This window comes from Necator americanus, chromosome X (genome assembly GCF_031761385.1).
Source record: "Necator americanus strain Aroian chromosome X, whole genome shotgun sequence".
Taxonomy (NCBI): Eukaryota; Metazoa; Nematoda; class Chromadorea; order Rhabditida; family Ancylostomatidae; genus Necator; species Necator americanus.
In genome coordinates this window covers 14,155,268-14,176,327 of record NC_087376.1, presented here as the reverse complement: position 1 = coordinate 14,176,327, position 21,060 = coordinate 14,155,268, and the positions used below count along the sequence as shown (strand labels likewise).

At 44.2% G+C, this 21,060-nt stretch overlaps 5 protein-coding genes across 6 annotated transcripts in view; 1 reads left to right on the top strand and 4 right to left on the bottom strand.

Moving 5' to 3' along the window:
- Positions 1–115: 115 nt before the first annotated feature.
- RB195_023021 (uncharacterized protein) lies at positions 116–562 on the bottom strand (the record flags this gene model as incomplete). The annotated part of the gene is made up of 1 exon (XM_064210315.1): positions 116–562. One exon carries the CDS (start codon positions 560–562, stop codon positions 116–118), a length of 447 nt encoding a protein of 148 aa, XP_064066196.1.
- Positions 563–1,093: 531 nt separating this feature from the next.
- On the bottom strand, positions 1,094–1,465 carry RB195_023020 (uncharacterized protein; the record flags this gene model as incomplete). Its single annotated transcript, XM_064210314.1, has 1 exon — positions 1,094–1,465. The coding sequence occupies one exon, from the start codon at positions 1,463–1,465 to the stop codon at positions 1,094–1,096; it is 372 nt and encodes a 123-aa protein (XP_064066195.1).
- Positions 1,466–2,045: 580 nt separating this feature from the next.
- RB195_023019 (uncharacterized protein) lies at positions 2,046–2,631 on the bottom strand (the record flags this gene model as incomplete). The annotated part of the gene is made up of 3 exons (XM_064210313.1): positions 2,046–2,323; positions 2,396–2,518; positions 2,583–2,631. The coding sequence occupies 3 exons, from the start codon at positions 2,629–2,631 to the stop codon at positions 2,046–2,048; spliced, it is 450 nt and encodes a 149-aa protein (XP_064066194.1).
- A 2,352-nt stretch (positions 2,632–4,983) lies between these two features.
- RB195_023018 (uncharacterized protein) lies at positions 4,984–19,942 on the top strand (the record flags this gene model as incomplete). The annotated part of the gene is made up of 6 exons (XM_064210312.1): positions 4,984–5,124; positions 5,586–5,631; positions 5,684–5,778; positions 12,649–12,786; positions 19,456–19,644; positions 19,700–19,942. 6 exons carry the CDS (start codon positions 4,984–4,986, stop codon positions 19,940–19,942), a joined length of 852 nt encoding a protein of 283 aa, XP_064066193.1.
- The window catches only part of RB195_023016 (uncharacterized protein), a gene marked incomplete at both ends in the record, with an annotated part of 42,062 nt that continues 38,124 nt past the window's right edge, over positions 17,123–21,060 (bottom strand). For both annotated transcript variants that reach the window (XM_064210309.1, XM_064210310.1), the window contains one exon: positions 17,123–17,404. In XM_064210309.1, coding sequence (XP_064066191.1) covers positions 17,123–17,404 — 282 coding nt within the window. The remainder of the gene's footprint in view (positions 17,405–21,060) is intronic.

The window sequence follows — 21,060 nt, the reverse complement described above, 5'->3', positions numbered from 1 at the left end:
TTTCGTCCCCTCGCCATTGTCATGTTCTCAAGTTTCGTGAGTGACGTTGACGAGGTCCTTGAGCCGTATCCAACTGAGCTCTCAGCTAGTCCATCTGTGTAGCGAACACGTCACCTCATCTCGTTGGCGGTCTCCCTCGAGGCCGTTTAGCATCTCTTGGGATCCACTCTAGCGTTCTTTTAGTCCACCTATCGTCGATTCTCCTCATGATGTGACCGGCCCATCTATGTTTTGCTTTCGACACATGTTCCGCTAGGTCGCGAAGACGAGACATTCCTCTTAAGTCGGAGCTGCGAAGATCGGCTAGGTGTTGTGTGCGCCGGTTAAACTTCAGAAGACATCTCTCAAGGGCTCTGTGGATAGTAGGTGGCTTCCTAGACGTGGCAGCGGTGTCTGCCCACGTCTCCGCTGCGTAATAGAGCGCTGGGAGAACTGTCGAGTGGAACAGATGGGCACGAAGATCTTGGTCCGTCAGTTGGTCCGTAGCTTCTCTGACGGCTGCGAATGCTGCCCATGCTGCTCTCATTCTTCTATTCAGTTCTTCCTTTAAGTCGTTTTCCATGTTCGTAGAACGTCCGAGGTATACGTATGACGAAGTTTTGTGAGCCTTCAAGTTGTACTCCTCCGTCCTCGCAGTAGGCGTTCTTTATGAACTGTGTCTTCTTTCTGTTTATTCGCAGTCCTGTTCTCTTCCCTGCTTCGTTCAATTCGTTGAGCATCGTTTCTGCTTAACTGATACTGCTCGAAAAGAGAACGATATCGTCCGCGAAGCGAAGGTTCGAAAGAAATATTCCATCAACACGTATGCCCCTTTCTTCCAAGGATAGTGATCTCATTATCCATTGCAATGCAGCCGTGAACACCTTCGACGATATAGTATCGCCTTGTCGTACCCCCTTTCCAATGGATGTGCTGAGAGGGCGGTGGAAAAGCTGTAAAGCTCCTAGTCGTGCATCGATCGTAGCAATTGGCTAATGTCCTCATATACAAACGCGTCCACACCTTGATCAACCAGCGCTGACAGTATTGCATTCGTCTCTACGCTGTCAGAGGCTTTCTCATAGTCGACGAAGGTTAGAATAAGGGGCAGGAGCTATTCCCGACAAATCTCTATGACCCTCGAAACGGTTTGAATGTGGTCCAAGCAGCTGAACCTCTGGCGGAATCTAGCTTGTTCTTGAGGCTGGGCTTCATCCAGCGTCCTAGATATGCGCTTGAGGATGATCTTGGTGAATACTTTGTATAACACGCTAAGCAGGCATATCGGACGGTAGTTCCGGAGGTCCTCTCGGTTACCTTTCTTATGGATAAGAACGGTTCGCAAGGTCTTCCACTGGTCTGGGATCCTTTCTTTCTGAAGGTAGGATGTCATGTGCGCTGCTAAGATTACATGAAGCGGATGGCCACCAGCCCGAAGAAAGTCTGCTGATATAAAATTAGGTCCGGGAGCTGTGCCAGGTTTCATTTTTACAATAACATTGGTAGCCTTCGAAATTCGATCCAAGTTCGTCGTGCGTAGCTTCGAGGCACGCTCAGCACAGGCTCATAATCCTCTGAGCAGCATCTCGTAGTCCTCCTCGATGTGCCAGTCACTTTGGGACAAGGAGTCCTCGAGTACGCAATCGTCGTAGACGACTTCTTTTCTCCATCGTTGTCGATAGCAAATGTTCTTTTCTATGGTGTGGCTAAGTCGTATTTTCGCACGAGGGAGACGGTGATCAGAACCACTACAAAAGGGTGGTACTACTAAGACGTCAAGTAGACACCACCTCCGTTTGGTGAGTATGTGGTCGATCTCCGCACGAGTCGCACCACTGGACGATTCCCATGTCCACCGACGCTGATGTTTTTCATGAAAAGGGAGTTCCTATGAAAGAGCGAGCGGCGAACAACAGCCCAGCGAGACGATTGCCATTTTCATTCTGGTCCCCTAGTCCAAACCTTCCGATCCTGTATTTCTCTTCTATAGTCTTTCCTAGTTTTGCGTTGAATTCTCCGACAACGAATTTGTAGAAGGACTTTTCGTTGCGGATTACTTCCTCCAGCTACTTGTAAAACGCGTCCAATTCGGACTCATCAGCTGCTAATGTTGGTGAGTGGCAGTTGATGATACTGAGGGGTTTTTGGCGCAGAGGGTAGAGGCGAAGAATGGCCAGACGAGGTGACAGGATCTCGTGAGAATCGACAAGACGGATGACAGATGGGTGCACAACAAAACCAACACCGCCTACATTTCGCGACGAAACCTTCTCGGTTTCCTGCAGAGCAATCACGTGAAATTTGATACACTCTGCAGTTCCGAGAGGGGCATGCAGGTCAGTGTCTGTGGACACTGTTCTCGTGTTGTAGGTTCACAGTCTAAGACAGTCTCCGTGGCGAGTCCTGCGTGTATCACCTTGGTCCAGAATCAATGACGTCCTGAGCAACCTGAGATTTGACCGCCTCTCACCAGTCGCCATACCGTCCGACGTCTGAGACGGCAGGGCCCAGTGTGCAGGGTACTGAGGCACTGTATATGCTGGAGTGGCAAAAAGACTTTCCTCCAAATTAAGCGGCCATGCCACTGCGAGCTTAGCCTTCACCACAGGTCGTCGCCCAATCCATATGGATCAGGGAGCCAATTTGCGACATTTTGCCAAGACGGTGGTGAATCTTAGCAATGGTTTACTCTTAGCTAGACTTCCGATTCCTAGAAGTCGGAATGTCAGATGTGTCGAACTCAGCTTGGGAGACCCTGCCGGAGGACGAACCTCCGTTGTGCATCTCAGTTCGACGCCCAGGGTCACCTCCACGCCACTATGATGCGGTAAACCGTTGTGGAGGGAACGTCTGATTGTGTTTAGTTAAAACAGGGCCACCACGAGCAGGTAGCAATCAGACTTGTATATGCGGCCCGGATATATATATATATATATATATATATATATATATATATATATATACCAGTCTCAGCGTCCGGCTAAAGCCGGACTTCAGACTTTCTGTAGTGTTTGCTTCGCTCGCCTTCACTGATAAACAAAAATTAATATTAGTGTTATTAGTTCTATCGAACTGGACTTGTGTATCTCCAACAATCTTTCTTCCTTTTTTATATTATAACTAAAAGCGAAAGATTTCATAGTCTTCTTTCTAAACGCGTCATTTCTACATTTGAAGAACATTCAGACTCCAGCTTCGAACACTCCTTATCAATATATTATAGACAAAATTTAAAAGAATCAGGTGAAATATGGGTTTTCCTCCTGTTTTCCATAGACAGTTATCAAAGAATGGTGTTTTGGCATAAAATGACGTGAAAGACATCATCCTACTGATAAAGATAACGTTCCACGTCAGATCACATAAACATCTTGCTACTATTTAAGCAGCCATTTGCATTCGTGTTTCCACTTTCTGAGAATGTCATGCTACAGACTTGAGGCGAACGAAGAAGGAAATAGGCACACGAAGTAGTCATAAAGGTGAAGAGCAAAGCGCCCAATGGCCACGGCTATGAAACGGCTGCAAGCATCTATCTTTTGCGTCATGCACACAAAATTATTGCGCACCAATTTGACGGTGGACCCGTCGCAATCCCTTCCATAGGAATGTGACGCCGGCGCACCAATCCGACGCCGTTGGACCCTTTGCAACCCCGTCTATAGCTATCTGGCGCCGGTACACCAATCCAACGTCGGTGGACCCGTCGCAACTCATTTTATAGCTATCTGATGCTGGGTGGACCCCTTTTTTTCGAATTTCGTGACACACAGACAGACAGACAAACAAACACACACACACCTGTGAAGCAAAGATAGACCTGTGAAGCCAGAGAAAGGACATTGTTAAACCGTGTGGCCCAACCTGCTGGACTGTCTACAGTCGAGATAAAATAGAAACCGCATTCAATCTTCATAGATCCATAATTCACCAGGTACTCGAATGTGCTTTACTCTGTTCGCGCGAAGGTTTTCAAATGTTTTGAAGACTGGATCCAGTAAAGAGCAATTTTCGAGTCTGTCAGAACTCTAATGGACTGGAGTATAATGTTGAGTTGGCGACGCAGGAAAAGAATTGTCATGCCATATAGCATGCTAAGAATTCCATACGCGGGATGGTAATTGCGCCAGGCGGAGTTAGCTTTGCTTTCGCGTAAAGTAAGATGAGAGTGAATTTGGCAGTATATGATTGACATATAATGTATACGGACTGTATTCACCAACTGCAATGTATCTGTGCGGATTACGATGTTACGGGTGCTAATAGATGCTAGGCTGACAAAGTGAAGGACTTGGAACTGGTAGCAGATAATGTCCTGAACTATACGTTTCCACTTAGGTGTGTATTCCGTAGTGAATGTTCATCCCAGAAAGACCGATCCCTAAGAGATCTTGTATGAACAGCTTTGCTCAAATGGAAAGCGGGAAGCGGAACCTCTAACCGCTACACTACACCCTCCCCAAGATGGCGGGTGTAGTGTAGCGGTTAGAGGTTTCATTCCTGAATATATACTAAAATTGGAACAAGATGACTGCTAATGGACATGAATTCGCGGAGGTTCACCTTCACGCGGAGATTTTCTTTGCATTCCATTTGCTTCCATATTCGCTCTTCGGTAGTATTAACTCTAATGAGTATTTCGTCCAGGTATGTAACAACAAGGATTTCTTCTTTGAGGCGATTCTCGCAATACCTTTCAGGCGCGCACCTGATGGATACGTTGAAAAGAAATAGGGCTGCGGTAATAGCAAAGAGAATTCGCGTGAAGCGTAGAATTCAATGATTCAAGGATTCGAAGATTGCCGGTTGGAGTCCTGTTAGCTTTCTTCACTCAAAAGAGATCTAGTGGCATCTCTTTGATCCTAAGGTGGATGGACGCTTTTCTACGTCTGTAATAAGAAATTATGAGTAGAAACAATTACAGATAGTTCCTACGGGGAACGGTAAAGAGGGTCCCGGCGGATTCTCCGCGAATGCCTCCGAGACATAACGTGCCCAGTGGGTATGCCGGCGGATACGCGAGCATACTTCGAAGAGGTCACGCTCCAGTCGTTCATGAAGACGCAGGCAACCGTCTTAGATGTTCTTCTAGCCAAAGAGACGCAGAAAACTGCGGAGTTACAAGAAAATATGCAAAGAAGAGTGGTATGAGCTGTCGAAATTACCGAATAAGTCAAAGGATAATAATGTTAGATAGAAGTACATCGGATTTTGAATGGTGTTCTAATAAAGAAAGGGAGTGAGTTTGTCTTTATATCATCTTCAGAAAGTCTAGAAATCTTACGAAATTTGAACTCTTTTTCTTCCTGTTAGTTCCAAGAAGTCAGAGATACAGAAGGTCCCTCTGTCCAGAAATAAAATAGGCTACAAAAAAGCTTGGGAGTTACAGGATAACTCTCAAGATAATTCTCATTACCGTTACTTTTGAAACCTGGAGTGTTCCGTTCTAAAGAAAATTTTTATGCACGTAATTTGAAGATATTAGATACATCCTTATCTCATATTTCACGTGAGGATTTCTCTTGCTTCTGGTACGATTACTAAATTGAGATCACCTCACCTCACAGAATTGCAGTGAATGTGTCTGATTCTCCAAAACAATTTAGTGGATAGTGAATTATACTCTAGCCGGTGATGCAGCTATGATTAGCGGTAGGTAAGCAGAGTCAGCTATTTAGGTGCTAACGAAAGTGAATCTCTTTAGGGCACGCACCATCGCTAATTGCTCTGACGAGGCATGACCGGGACATGCTCGAAAATCCGCCGGGACCCTCTTTACACGCACCCAGTTCCTACAAGGTCAGGTAGGAGGGAGTCCTATTGATGACGGAGTGCCAACGCCTCATTGCTGCCTAAATGACCATTGTCAGACTTCCAGAACGAAGATGGAACCGTTTGTGACCACGCTGCTTTTACAAGAGAACACAGCCAAAGAGTTGCTTCTTCCTTTGTAAACCTGTAAGCTTCCGATAGAAAGGGACTAAACATTGAATTGGTCGGAACAAAGAAGGAATAAAGGCAATAATTACCTTGAGGATCCAAAGCTTGCCAATAATGATCGACTCCGTGTATAACGCCAATCTCTATCACCTTTTACGGAATGGCTGATTATAGTATCACAAATACGGAACAGTAGTGATATTCTCAGTGGTCCAAAGTTTAATAGAACTATTTCCTTGTTCTAACCCGCGAGCATAAAATCGACCTGCGGCGATGATCCAAGGAAATTATGACTTCGGATGGTCATCATGGCAATATTCTTAGAACGGTAGAAAGGGAAACCCAGGTCTAAGGCTAATGATGTGTATAATACTGAATTGAACGCCTCTATCTAGAGAAGCTACGAGTATTACTTAGCATTATTCTTACAGTCAACGGTGGAGATATAGATTACCATCAAACGGTCGCGTATCGGTCGGGATTCACTCTGATTTCTGTCCGAGGGCGAACTTCCCGAGATGATTCTCGAGATGAATGCTCACGCGTTTGTCTCGGCAAATACTTGTTTCTGTGAAGACGACGGCGCTAACGGAAGCGTCTACAATAACTGCAATATCAATGAGCATCTCTTTCATGCACGCAAGAAAAAGTATGATTATGCTTTGTAGCAGTAAGAACATGAAGGAGCTGTATACTCACTACTATAGTTATCGAAATGCAATCAATTCCAGCAAAGTCAAAGTTTGACAACGACATCCCTGCACTGCAGCAGACTTCGTAGCTCTGAACAATGTTCGGGAGAGTGCCTCCAGCGACGGCAGAAAGCACAATGAGGATCTGCAGAAGAGCGATAATGTTGCCTCATAGGAGGTCGTAAAGGATACCGGACTAGGAACAAGTGAGCGCGATATTTGTTGCTCAGCTGAAGAGCTAGAACTCGCGCGGCATCCGCTAGATGGCCCATCATGCGTTGGCTGATAGTCCACGTAGCGAAATAAAAACATGATCTGCCTGAGTGTCTCGAAAAGGAATGCGAACTTGCATGGGTTGAAAAAGTGATAAGAGAGAAAGGATCTTCTACTGGATCGATATCTTCTATTACTCTCAGCTGCTCAAGGAGTACTAACTCATCCAGAGAGGATCTTTTCTCTTCTTCAGTCCGTCGATTTTCTCCTGTGCGTGTTTGGGAAACATGGAGATGGTGGTTCTAGTGGTTCCCGGTGTCAGGCCTTCCTTCGGATACTTCACTGTTACCAAATCGCTTCGTTCTTTTGTCTTTTGTCCATTACCAGATCCGAAGAGTTGCTCATATCTGCTAAAACGTCAGAGAATCGTGTTTTAAAAATTCCAGTTCGTTCTAGGTGTTAAGTACGTTGCACTGCGTCTTCGTAGTTCTCTGCCGTAGGTTTGAAGTTAGCAATTAAGTTGGTCGCATTATCTCTCAAGTGTGCTTTAGATACAGAAATGATTTAAAAAATACAGAAATTTAATGGGTTGAAACACTGTCGTTGTCGCAAAGTCAAAACAAATTCCAAAATGCAGGGAATTCTTTAACCTCGCACCTAAAGTCTGATAGTTGCAATGTCGGTAACTTAGGACTTGTTGCCATGTGTTGGAATGGTCATCTTGATTGGGTTTGCCATTTATAAAGCCTTGAGGGGATAACTGAGTAGGAGAAGTGAAGCTAAGAGGATAAGGGGCTACGTGAAGGAGTACTCTATTCCTTAGATTTCCCAGGTTGCAGCTACTGCTGAATTTTAGTGCATTTCGTAGGGATTCACAGGGATCCACTCTACTAAAAATCAAGTGGTCACAATCCGTTAGACCGTAGAAGAGGTGGGGTCAAGTGACACCCGTACCTGCGCGCATGAGCTAGTTGATGGCAAGCTTTCACAGCTTCCTGACTAGTTCGCTCAGTAGATCTGCTCACACATGGTATACCTTAACTAGCCTAAGTAATAGAAATACATGCTCTTTCTGCCCTGTAATCACATTGGCAACGTTACTAAGCGTAGAGTTTCACTACCGAGCTACATCCGACATCTATAGAATTGGGAGGGTGTGCAAAACGTAATTGCTAAGACTCGTCTCAAAATGAGGAGCGGGTCCTTTCACCTAACCCTGCACGTAACTCCCAGTCACACATAGCCATTACAGAAATTCAGGCTTGTCGATCCATGCGTAGATTCCTACCGTGAACGCGGTCCTATGGCAACACTCAGTAATAGTATGGAGCAGTGGTATGGAGTTCCGGCTACGTCTGACAAGAGTAGTCTGCTTTTGAAAGAAGATTTTCTGATCGGAGTTTGAAATGCTTCCTGAAATGGTGTTTTCGCTATATTATGTCCGGGACAAGAGGTTTCCTAGAAAATCGGCCGCCAGCAGCCGATCTCCCTGCTGCACAGCGCGTCTCCTCCAGTTACACCACTACACCAGCTAGGAAGCCTCCTGGAACGCTTGGAAAGAAATAGGCTCCGTTTTCTTCTTCTTCTCCTTCTTCTTCCTTCCATCGAACAAATCTTGCGCACGAAATTTGTGTTGCGGCAGAGCGATGAGAACTGCGAATTGGGAAGGGAACAAAAAGAGGGGAATGAAAGACGAATTGACGCAGCAAGTAATGATATACGAGCAAGGCAAACCGATTATACACAACTATTATCATGCTGCTTAATAACGCGCTTAGACGGTTTGTGTTTGTCTGCATATCGCGAAAATACTCCACATAGATGCAAAGCTTTGCCCTGGAGACAACTAAACCAGGGCTACCCACCTAATAGGCGAGCAATCTGCCTCTGAGCCAGTAGCAAGAATTATACGACATTAGCTTTTATACTGATTTGTTTCAACTGTGGCCAAGATTGGTAATGAGTTTTATTAACAGCTAACGTTTCGGCGTTATCGCTTTCGGAAAAATCAAAGCCGTCAGTGATTTGTCCATTCAAGCGCCTCAGCACCTGCAGAAAGCATTCAAACGACAACCGTACTCTGTGAACAACACATCGCCTAATGCTTACCTCATAATGGCTAGCGCTTACCTCATAATCACACTCCTAATGTCATACAATCCCCACCTTTGCCATGTGGGCAAACCGCGCAGCTGGGAGTTATGCAAACTCGGTCATATGCACGATTGCGTACCAGCTGACAATTGAGGTTCACTAGTGGTACTTTCACAACTCTCTCATCGTTCTGTAGACCCGCTTGACGCAGACAACGTCCTACCGCTTTGTTCATATCATCAGATATGAAAGACAGACAGAATGGAAATCTCCTATGGGCCATCTACTACTTTAGGTCTTCGAGAGGGATGTCGTGCCTGTCGAGCAACACAGTCACCAGTCGGGTACCCATTGGATACTGCCGTTTTTTGATTTACGGTCCACGGATTTTTCATTTTACTAGGATGCACTGAACGAAAGTGGATTAATATGTTTTTGCTGCTGGGTTTTCGATACCAGTTAGTCTTTCATATCCCATTCCGCAAGAAAATAAACACATTTAAGAAAGTTTACCAGTTGCCTATCGGTTTCTTCTTTCTAAAGTTAATGTGTGGAGACTGCTAGTTCAAACGAAACAGGTGTCCAATTCTGCCTGTGTTGGGCAGACGACGCAGCAATCATCTATTTGACGGCAATACAACAGTGGCTTATGGGCTAGTACGGGCTTTTTGATTCTGGTCATAAAAACAAATGCAAGAGTGGGTGCTAGCCTTTGTCCTATAGCCACGAATCTAATTTGTCGGTGGTAGTGTCCCGATCATCGAAAAATGAAGCAATTTAGCCATCGTTTATCAGCATCAGGATCTGCCTAATGCTCAATCCGTACATGTTCAATTGAAGCCGGTGCTGCGTGAGCAGTTCGTTAACAGCATGCATCACGACATCGTTCGAAACTTCTTTACAAAGCGACGTAACGTCAAAAATTCTATGGTGTATTCACGTTCGAACGTAGTATTGCAAAATTGTTTGAGGAAGCTGTTGGAACTATTTAGTTGGACAGGAACATATCTCAGCAACCGATTTAAGATCACGTTGAGCAACCAGGAAATTCTATCCGTGGAGCCCCCAATACCACTTATAGTAGGTCTCACCTTAAATTCACGTGGATTATTTGAAGCGAGACCATTTCCAGAGAGCTTGTGGATTTTCATAAGGGTGTATAGGACCGGACACACAAATAAGTCATCCTTGAGACGCGTGAGGTTTTTAGGTAGCCCTGCTGCTGATGCTGTTTCAGCCCAAACAATGTTTAGACGACGATAATGTTTTCAAAATTCATTGGCGGAAAATGGAAGATATAGATTGTCATCATCAAGGTGTTGTCTCGTTATCGCTATGTCTAGCTCACGTGATATGACAACAAATTTCTCTCCTTTGTCACTAACAAAAACCTTGATCTTGACCTGCACAAAGTTTGCGAATCTCGCGTAGGCCTCGGCGTTGCGCAACAGAGAGGGTAAGATTGATACGTGTTTTTCGGTAAACGCTCCAAAACGGGGTATATTGATGTTGCAAACATACGGAATTTAAAGCCTTTCACCCCTGCTGGTCGATAAGTTGGTGCCAGACTTGTTTGGGAGGTTTAAAACAGCGACATGATACATCGGCTACCCCCGCAAGTCATTGTGCAGGCCAGTTACATGTACGTGAACCTCAAACGATTATGAGCTGAAGTGAACGTAATGACGCATCCCAAGCGGATTTATTAAGGAATTGAATCATTTGGGGGGGTTGAATCACTTTACACACCTTATGCTCTTCTTGACACATGACTAAAGGTAACTTGTCCTATCACGTGTTCAACGACGGAAGTTGTGGTGTCCCGCCTCCGCTCCGAGGAGGAGGCAGGTGGTAGGACAGGGGACCGACTGCCTGGATCCGGAGGAGCCTGCGTTGGGCTAGCCACCTGATGGCGGCCTAGACCCTTCGAACCCTGCGGATTCGTGCCCAGAGTCCCATCTCCCTGCCCCGATTCCCCCTTCGGGGACCTCGGAGCTGCCCCCTGATCCCACCCCCAGCCTAATCCCCCGTGGTTTTCTTGTGGTAGAAGTGGCTTATATACGTGGTTTATCCTTATGACGACACTACACAGCAATGCACGAATATACGACATAAAAAGTGGATAACAGATGGATCTGTCAACGGCTTAGTGGTTGTGGTTCTCGGCGACAGATGGTATGTGGTTGCGGTTCGGGCCCAGGGGCAGCCAGCCAGAGTTAGATGGCATAAAGCGGACATGCGGTGGTGGTGCGGTGATCGATCGAAAAATAACGACACCACAAGGAGTGATAAAAGAGAACTGGAAACCGAGTGCTCGGAGCCAGCCCTTATATATGCGACCGGCGTGAAAGCGTTACCGTAATACATTGCCAATGGCAATTTTCCCGCGCGCCGCGTGAAAAAGGATGCCGGTTGGCTGAAAAAGTTGTGCCGGGCACGACAGAAGTTATTACGCAATAGAACGGTTGCAGTTCCATAGCCGACGTCAACGACACAACTAATATAGCTCAAATAATTAGCAGAAGCTGTACTACGTGCACCGTCGCTGGCGCACTGGAGAACGTTCGCACTCCGTAGATTGTAATAAGTCTCATTGCTTTGGAGACAGGATCTACCAAAGCTGTTTTACGTGCTCTTTTTTCTGAATCCTCGATGGGAATTAGGGGTGATCACGATCACAGTCGTAAACTATATATAGTATAGTCACAACGACATGAAACATGGTGCAGTTGCGTAAGCGATCACGCTCAAAGCGGTGCGGTGAAGCATAGCGATTAGGATCGAGTGAGGACCCCTGCTACCACCGTTTATTCCTGCAGTTTGCGATGGTCCTACCTCAGCTCCAACCGCTATCTACAGCGCGAGCACAGCCGCTTATGCAACCGCACCGTGCTTCATGTCGTTTTGACCCGTCTATACACCTCCATCTCTATAGTTGCGTCAAGACAACATGAATCACGAGTGTAGTTGCGGTGCATTTGCGTACGCGCTCAAAACTGCACGATGAAAGCAGCAGTTGGAACCGAAGTGGGAACCTCACAAACTGCAACGATGGGCGATGCCAGCAAAGGTTTCACAGTTCTCCTAGCCGCTACCCTTCACCACAGCGCTTCAAGAGAAGCCGCGTACTCAATTGCATACGTGATTCATGTCGTGTTGACCCTACTATATCTACTCGTGGAGAAACCTCAACATCGTCAATTTTATGTTGCGTTATCTTTAAAGCAACATGTAGGTTGTGCCCAATACAGATTTTTTATGTTTCTCAGCAGTATTTTTATTCTGTAGTGAATACTTATATAGAGAGACATAATATAAACAGAATAGATTAAAGCGGATAGATCGCAGAAGTTTGGAGATTTGAGCTTAACCTTGAGGAAGTATTGACCAAAGGTTGTACTGCATGTTCACGTTACACTGTGTTCGTTGTCGTTCCGTCGTGTAATGTTCTTCTCTCATGCAACGTTAACATACACCTTTACACTTACAACAAATAATTAGCAGTATCATAAAGGTGATTAGTATCTGGTCTCATTGGTTGGAGCATAGTTATTAGAAGAGTGAAATATGTAATAACTGGAACATGTGTTTGTTCGTTGCGATGATCGGAACAAAACTCAGAGGAGAGAGTGTTTGTCACGCAAAGTTAGTTGTCTTCTTGTCACTCAGGTCAACACAGGTATTGGTTCCTGTACCATCATAATGTATATAAACAAAATCTTCATTTCAGATATTGCTCATTATTGTGTGCATAGCGTTCATATACAACTCCCCGCATATGTTTGAGATATACGTTGTGGACTGCTGGAGTATGCCGTATGGTGCAGTTTCCAAGGATGTGTGCCCCACTGCTTTGAGATCTAACCCGGTACTATGTCTTCGACCAATTTTATTTATGACAAGTGAATTTTTCCCTGTGTGCTACTTACCTGTAATAAACAAGCGTAAGACCCACTGTAGTGGTGCTTTCTGCTAAAATGTTTAAGTAGCAGCGCCAATTATAGAGTTCTTTCACCTTTAAAGTCCACATTTAAAACTTGTAAAGCAATTGGCTCGACTGCCTGTTCTCTCAAGGATTATCCTACTTCATATGAAGCATCCAAATGAACCACATAGAGAAGAGGAGTTGCTCTTTCTATTTCTTGGTTTTCATATATTTGATCTACTGCAACCCATTTTCTGAGTCTTCTAATTTGTTAGTATTTTGAAATAAAGAAGTGAAGCAGTATACGGACAGATATGCGTAGAATTACATAAAATTTCTACCTTTGTACTTCTACCTTTGTGATTTGAATCTTTAATTTCAAAATTTTGGATGTTTCTTCCAATTAAAAACCCATTGCCTTGGGAACGGCTGTTCACAGCCGGCTCAGTTTCGTCTTTATTCATTCACTCTTTTTTAAATGTTTAGAGTATTGAGGGTACAGTTGCGGTACCTCGATCTGTTAACGCTGTTTGCAGTGCAGCCATGAACATTGATTGTAATACCCTGCCATAAAGGTAAAAGAAACCTTCTGATGAAAAATTGAATGCCACGAAATTTTTCGAGACTAATATTATCAAATAAACTCCAGCTCTCCAGAAAAAAGCCGTCTTTTCGATATCTGAAAGAATTTGCAAGAAATCACAAAGACAAACTCTCCGTAAAACCACTTTAAAAATTGCATCTCCACAGGTTCAAATCTAACTTGAGATATTACTTGGGAATAGCATAAAAGCAAGAGTGGGTAATAAGAATTATTGATATCGCAACTTTGAATGCACAACTTACAGGGTTTATTAAGCTAGAAAAATCAGAAGCGAAGCTACTCCACTAAAAAAGCTTTTTTTTTTGCAAGTTTTGTAAGAAAAAAGCTTTTTTTGGCTAATAATTTTGAACGTTTCTTTATTTGTAAGTAGTGTTTGAAAGCTCGAAACAGTTCTGAAGCTATATAACTATATCTCCGTTCGACACTAAAATTCCTGTACTTTGCAAATATGTAACTAGTATCTTACTTCTCAGATCATCTTTTAGCGTTAAGGATCATCTGTCTTTTGGGTGTAATTATCTGCGAGTTAGCCTCATTAATATATAGCAACCGGAAGTTCTTTAGAAACGTGACTTCACGGTAGGCACCAAGTAGTCCAACATAGGCGAAGGATCTCGTATTCGCAAGTTGAAACTTTCGGTCCGTTCAGTGACGGGTTCGCTTTTCTAATCATGTGGCGCGATTGAACTTGGTCATGTGCTTGATCACGGTGGGAACTGGTTACTTCTGTATCAGTGTGACTTGTATCAAACCAGAGTTGTTTCCGCTATTCACGCAGTTCCTTTCTATGGAAGAGTTCCTTGATCGCGGGCCAACATTCGTCGCCATAAAGTGTTGCAGGTCTAATGATGGTTCCATGCACCTCCATTTCCGAAGCACTCTCTTGTCACAGAGCACGTCGGTGGTTGTAATACGAACAATCACCTCAATTGCAAGGATGCTGTCGGATGCGATCCGACAGCATCGAACCGTAACATTTGGAAGTGCGACGGATCTCGCTTACTGCGTAAAGATCTGTGGCACCTCGAAATATCTCGAAAGATCACAGCCGATCAGTCGCGAGGCTACGTGGTTTGTCAACAAGCTAGCCGCGGGACAAAAGAGGCTGTCCTGAAGCGTATGTAGATTCAGGGGATCGATTCCCTGTATCTGCTGTGTTAGGATTAACTTGTAAAACCGAGCACGTCGTTCCGGCTGAAAGCCTGCAACCAGGTGTCTAGTAGGTGCAAGGGGGCGGTTTCTTCTAACTATCAAGCCCCATCTCTTCATTCCTGGAGGACCCGACTTCCTCCCTAAAAAACCTGCGCGATTGGAAGCCTACAACCAGCTCATGGGTCCCAAAATCAAAAGCATGAAATGCTGATAGGAGAGACTCATCACTTTGATGGAACGTTTGACACAGCAGTGTACACTTACATCAGAAGTGGCTATTACAGATCTGACAATGCAGGCAGGGAGATCAAGTATGACGTCATCAGATCCACCGAAAACCGTATCTGACAGAGGAGAGGAGACCGTAGAGAGGAACTGTTTCTAGGAATATGTGTCAATGGAGTGCAATGGAAACTTCCAGAAGTTCATCTCTGTACGCTGGCTGTGACGGTCGCTCGCTCGATGGAGGGTTCCTTTATGATATTCTACACACTGTCAGTAAAATGTCTTCCCTAACGGAGGTCTTTTTTGTACCAAAGTTCTGTACAGAATCGGACCATCGCCTCCTTCAAAGAAGATTTTCCTCTACACGGAAAGGAGAGAAAGCCGCAAAAATTACGAAGAGAAGTCTCAGAACCATTATCGACTGAGATTTCTTCGCTTCGTTAGCCTTCGCAAAAACACAGCAATGGACAATGTTGACGACTTATGTAATCGGCTCGTGGAATATTTGCACAACTGTGTGAATCACGCCGAGAGTTCTAAAGCCACCAAAGGATGCGTCTTTCCAGAACCTCTTGTGCTAATACGTCAGTGTGGAGCCGCACGAATTGCAGGTCACTCCTCACTCATGCTCGAGTTCGTGAGGCTTTGCAGAGAAGCGATGAAGGAATACCTCAAAGAAAGAAGAGCATCAGTATTGGTTGAAGCAGCAGATAATTCGCATGTAGCGCTCGTCGAAACTTATTCAATCGTAAAACAAAAACTTTTCGCCCTCCTGAATCTAGGTAGAACAACTACTGGATAGCAGCGAGAAATGGGATAGAGAAAGTCATTGATGACTTTCACTCAGATTTCTTCTACACCTATATCCACTTCCCTCCTTACCATTTGAGAGATGATAAACATTTCGTCCTGCTAGAGATTCTCCCTTCCGAAGGTCCGACATGCCATCACTTAGTCTCTAGAGAATGAAGTGTGAACATTTGAAGAAAGTGCCCCTAGTCCTTATCAATAAACTTACAAAGCACTGCACTCGTTAACTGTCAAAATGCAAGCTTCCTAGGCAATGGAAAACCAACAATACAGTGATGTTGTGGAAGAAGACAGATACACATGATATCGGCAACCATCAAAATATAGATCTGCGCCTGGTCTGTTAGAGCCCGGACACATTGTGTCGTTCAACACAATCCTTGGACCTCAGCTGTGAGAAACTGGATACCACGGAATATCAAGCACACTAAAAGAAGATCTCCGACTCGATAGTCAGGTTTCTTAAGAAAATTCTTTAGAGCAGAGTACGATGCTTTTCGAGCCCTTTGGGGGGAAACCTTGCGTTGGATTGGGATGAATGTAAGCATCACTGGCTCCCCTTCGAGCAAATCGACGAACGACAGGAACAAAGGTGTTGTACAAGTGAATTGAAGGTGATATCCTTGGAAGACTTTGTAAGTCTGTTGTCGTCTTGATGGTGCCAGTCTCATTGACGTCGTTGGCCATGCACTCGAGGTTTGGTTTGACGTTGAGACGCACCTCAAGAACTCCACCGACATTCCCGCAGCGCTTGCACTCGACTTCGTATGTTGTCGTGCACAACCGTAGAGGATTGGGATCTACCTGATTGACTCCTATGACTTCATGCAGAACGCGATCAAATGCTCTCCGTAAGTCGAGGAATGTGAGATTCAACAGATTTTACTCCCACGTTGTTTCTCAGTCAGAAGTCGTGTAGCGTGGGTAACATCGGTTTTGCTAAGCTGGAGAAGAAGCCGCACTGACGACTGGGCAGTTACAAAATGTCTCGAATCCCACGGTTGATGATGTGTTCAAAGACCGTTGTACTTTGAGAAAGCAACCGAATCGGCATGTAATGTAAACGGACTGCTGAAATGACCATCTTCTTCCAGGTGGGTATTGTTGTGCTTTTTTTTTAACCAGTCTTTTGGTGTCCTCTTTCATAACACAGTTTCGAAAGATTGTCTGAGCACGTTGTCTTCTCCGTCTCAGGGGGCTTGGGCTGTTTCGAGCCTCCTTCTACTTGCGAGCCGCCATCTATCTTTGACGCTTTAGCGAGTGGCTGTTGGATGCTCGAAATGACCTCGTCCCCCCACCTTTAATCACAACCACTGGAATCGAGCAGGTCTGCATCGACCATCGCGATTCTGCTTTAAAGGCACCATTCTGATCGTCAGTAGAAGCGGACGATGCCACTGCGTTGTTATTGTTCCGTAAGGTATGACTTTCTAGCTGGTGACAAGCTTTTGATCGCGATGTCCTATGAGCACGTAGTCAATTTGCATCCTAGCGCTGCCGTTGTAGAATGTGTCGAGGTGGGACTGTCGCTTTGAAAATTTTGTGTTTGCCATGACGAAATTTTGTAGGTGTCTGAACTCCATAGTGCACTCGCCATCTTGGTTCTCGTCTCATAGCAGAAACCATCATGTCGTCTATTGCCGTCCTCCATTTCTCGACATGTCCGTTAGGATCTCCCGCAGCTATGATCTCATACTCTAGCGGTAACCTAGCTGCTTTCTCATCGAACAATTTTCGGAACTTTCCCTTGGTTTGAATCGAACAGCTCACCTGAAAAATGTACGCCAAGAAGGGGCGAATTTGTGATATCATCAGTGGCAGTTTCTTTCAGCATTCATCAACTTTTACAACTACCTTTATGAGACGGTTGTTGAAGAAAGACGCTTCAAAACTGAGGCGGGTCCCTGAATCGTTGAGAGACAAATATACCTAATCCGTTGCTAGTACTTAGATTACTTTTGTAGATAATTTTAAAGCCATGCTCAATGTCCTTTGCCTAACTACCAGACCATATTCTTCTCTGGAGACGTCAATCACGCGCTGCTTTAGTGCGGCTACTAGCTCATACGAACGTTCCGACTATGTGCCGACGTTCCTAGTTGCTACGATCTTTTTAGGTTGTGAGACTGTGGAACACACCTATTTGTTCACTCGATGATGTCCAGAAAAATAATACAATGATCGCGTTTAAGCACATTATAAGCTACAAACGTATAAGTATGGGATGTGTCGAGATCCGGAATTCTATAAATTTCAATACCTCCTCTTTTTCTCTTTGCAATAAAAATCCCAGTCTGCTTTAAAAAAAAATTCTTCTATTTTCGAATATACCGAAACCATCGTGCTGAAAGCCGCCATTAGAGCGGTCTGAGCTAACGTTGAGAAATGCATGACGACTAACCAAATCGATTTGAGCATTTCTACATAGACAAGCATTTGAGTGTAGTAGCGTGTTTACTATTTAGGAAAGCGCTGTTGATCCTGAATATGCTACCTTTGAATGGTCACATCTGAAGGATTTTGTGAGGAAGCGACGAAACAAAACGCAAACACTATACGTATGCTAGACTTCATCTACACGACTGCTTACTTCACTACTTTCCTTTCACTGATAGCTATGCTTTGTTACGATCAATGATGAATGCATACATCACGGCCGCCATACTGTTGCCCCAAACTCCGTCTTTCAAATGCGTGTGTTTAAAACATGTGAGGTTTTGCAACCCTTCGTTAATTACATTCATACCTCCACAGTTCTGGTACCGACTTATCCCGCAAATATATCTCCGCGGAATGAGGTGTTCCTAGGATTGTTCCCAAGGTCAAATAGTCCACAGAGGAGTTTTGTAAGTAAGTTTTGAACTGCTCAGATTGTTTACCTTTTACTAACCTTCAATGAGTCACTTTCACAATTTTCTGGAGACTATGGAAATCTCGAATTCATATGTAGTTTGGGGGTAACAGAATGTTTGAAAAGACACCCTAATTACGAAAATGTTAAACATTGCGTTTAGTTCTGAGAAAAAAACACAAGTCCTAAGATCTCTTTCTCATCTCGCGGATATATTTGCGGGATGTACCGGTAGCAGAATTGCGGAGGTATGAAAGTAATTAGCGAAGGATGGCAAAACTTCACTTGTTTTAAGGACACACATTTGAAATTCTGAAAGTACGCTTGAAATAATCGGCGGCTGTGCTTCTGACTGGTATCTTCAAAGATTCATTTCGCCTTCTCTTAAGGGTTGTGACGGCTGCTGATGGACTAATAAGTCAATGACGGAGTTTGAAGCACCAGTACGACCAATGATGAATGCGTACAGCACCGGCAGCCGTGCTGTACGCATTCATCTTTGGCCGTAGCCAAGCTTTACTATCAGTGAAAGGAAAGCATTGAAATAAGAAGTCGTGTAAATGAAGTCCAGCATATCTATGTATAGTGTTAATTTTTGTTTGTTCTTCCAAATACAAAAACAACGGGAAATGCTATGAATTTGGGTTGTTGACATTGAATGCTTGCATTTTCCTGTGCGCTTTATCGTAAGTTCCTTTGGTTGTAGCCATTCAAAACTAGTGTAAATCAGCAGCGCTGTTTCAACGCCCTTAAACTACATGACTTTACAATTTCCTCTCAACTATTCTTCAAAATATACAGGATGTCCCACCAGATTTCGAAATGGTTCGCTTGTCCACACACCTGAAATAAGTGGGTTCCAAATAAGCAAGCTAAATTCCGAATGTGCTGGTGATGCAGGCAGCTGGGTGTTTCACCATGTGAAAGATGAAAGGTAACAGAAGTAGAAGTGGACAATAGCGCTGTTTAGGATTATCTAACGATTTATTATGCTTATTTGTATACTATTGTTATGGCAGCCGGACCGGTCTCTCTGTTAGTGGTCATTAATTCCGCAATTGTGGTTTCTATGAAACGAAATAAAAGAGAAGAACAAAACGACTCTGACATTTTGACGCTTGTACTTGTTGTCTGTCTTTTCATCTCATGCAATGTGTTGGTGAGTATTTGTATCAACTGTACGTTTTCAAGTAAAACGATGGAATTTGTTTCAGCCGTTGACCGTGAACTTTCTGGAGTTGCTGTTCGAGATAGTGAATGCGTACCTAATTGATCTCTCGAATTTGATGGTCGTCGTGAATTCATCGTGCAACTTCCTGATATACTATGCATTTGGTTCGAACTTTCGCCGCACACTGCGTCACTACTTCATAAATTTGGTTGGAGGGCGACGCACTGGAAGGTTTTCTCAGTTTACCGTCGACTTCGTATCAACTCCTCCAGAAGTGCTCATCTAAGGCTCTTCCTTCATAACTAGTTTGGAGAATAAAACATTTCAAGCATGAAGGACGTGACATGAAAAGTGATTATCGAAAATACTAAGGGAAAAGAAAAGAGAAAAACTACAAATATGATGAGCTACCTTTGGGGATTTTGAGAACACATGCTTTACGTATCCAAAATCCAAACTCTATAAATGCAGACTTTATAGAGTGTGGAAAACCTGCTCTTTGTTTACTTCTTCGTGGGAATCTTTTTATTCCAGGAGTGATTTGAGGTTCAAATCTTGTGAAGTTACAATATCCTCAATCAGTTGGAAACTTTGTGAGGTCAATTAATCATAATTTTAGAAAGTTGGAGCGTCGCTGTTATCAATAAATCAGTTGCTCAGTGAATCGGTTAAATCAAGCACAAGGTAACTTCTCTGTGGTTAACAGAGCTATATTGCGAAGTGTGGGGCACTGGTAAACAGGTCAAGTTCCTGTCCTTCTGTCTATCACATGTGGAAATTGCTATACCGCATTTTTTCCCTAAGAGAGGGAGATCCTTAGAGACTCTCGATATACAACCTGAATTCATTCATGTAAACTCAGTGATCGTTTGTGCTGGCTATCTCTTTCTGCTTATTAAGCCTCCTGAAATTTCGGGCTAGCCAGATAGATGTTTTAAACGCGCTAGAGTTCATTATCATAAGTTACAGCAGTTTGAAAGTCGTTTATAAAAAGGACCGCCTGGGATACGCTACTACGTGCACTTCAATTTAGACTTGTTTCATCTTCACGAACGTGTAACTGGCCTATACAATGTCTTGCCGGGGCTGGCTGATGTGTCAAGTCAGTGTTTTTATCCTCCCAGACGAGCTTGGTGCCAATTTATTGATCCTGGAAGGATGAAAGGCTTGGTGTGCAGTAGGGAGGATTTGAACCTCCGATCAATCGTGCAGGCATCGGAACCTCTAGTCACTACACCACATCCGTCCATCGGTTATACAAGGTAAGCGTATTTCATTTAGTGATAAATTACTGCGAAATGATATTCTTCAGAAAAATGAGTGTTTTGTCCTCTCAGAAAACAAGTGTATTGAACCTCACAAAAAAAAACTGAAATTCGTGCATCGGATCCACTCCGAGTAGGA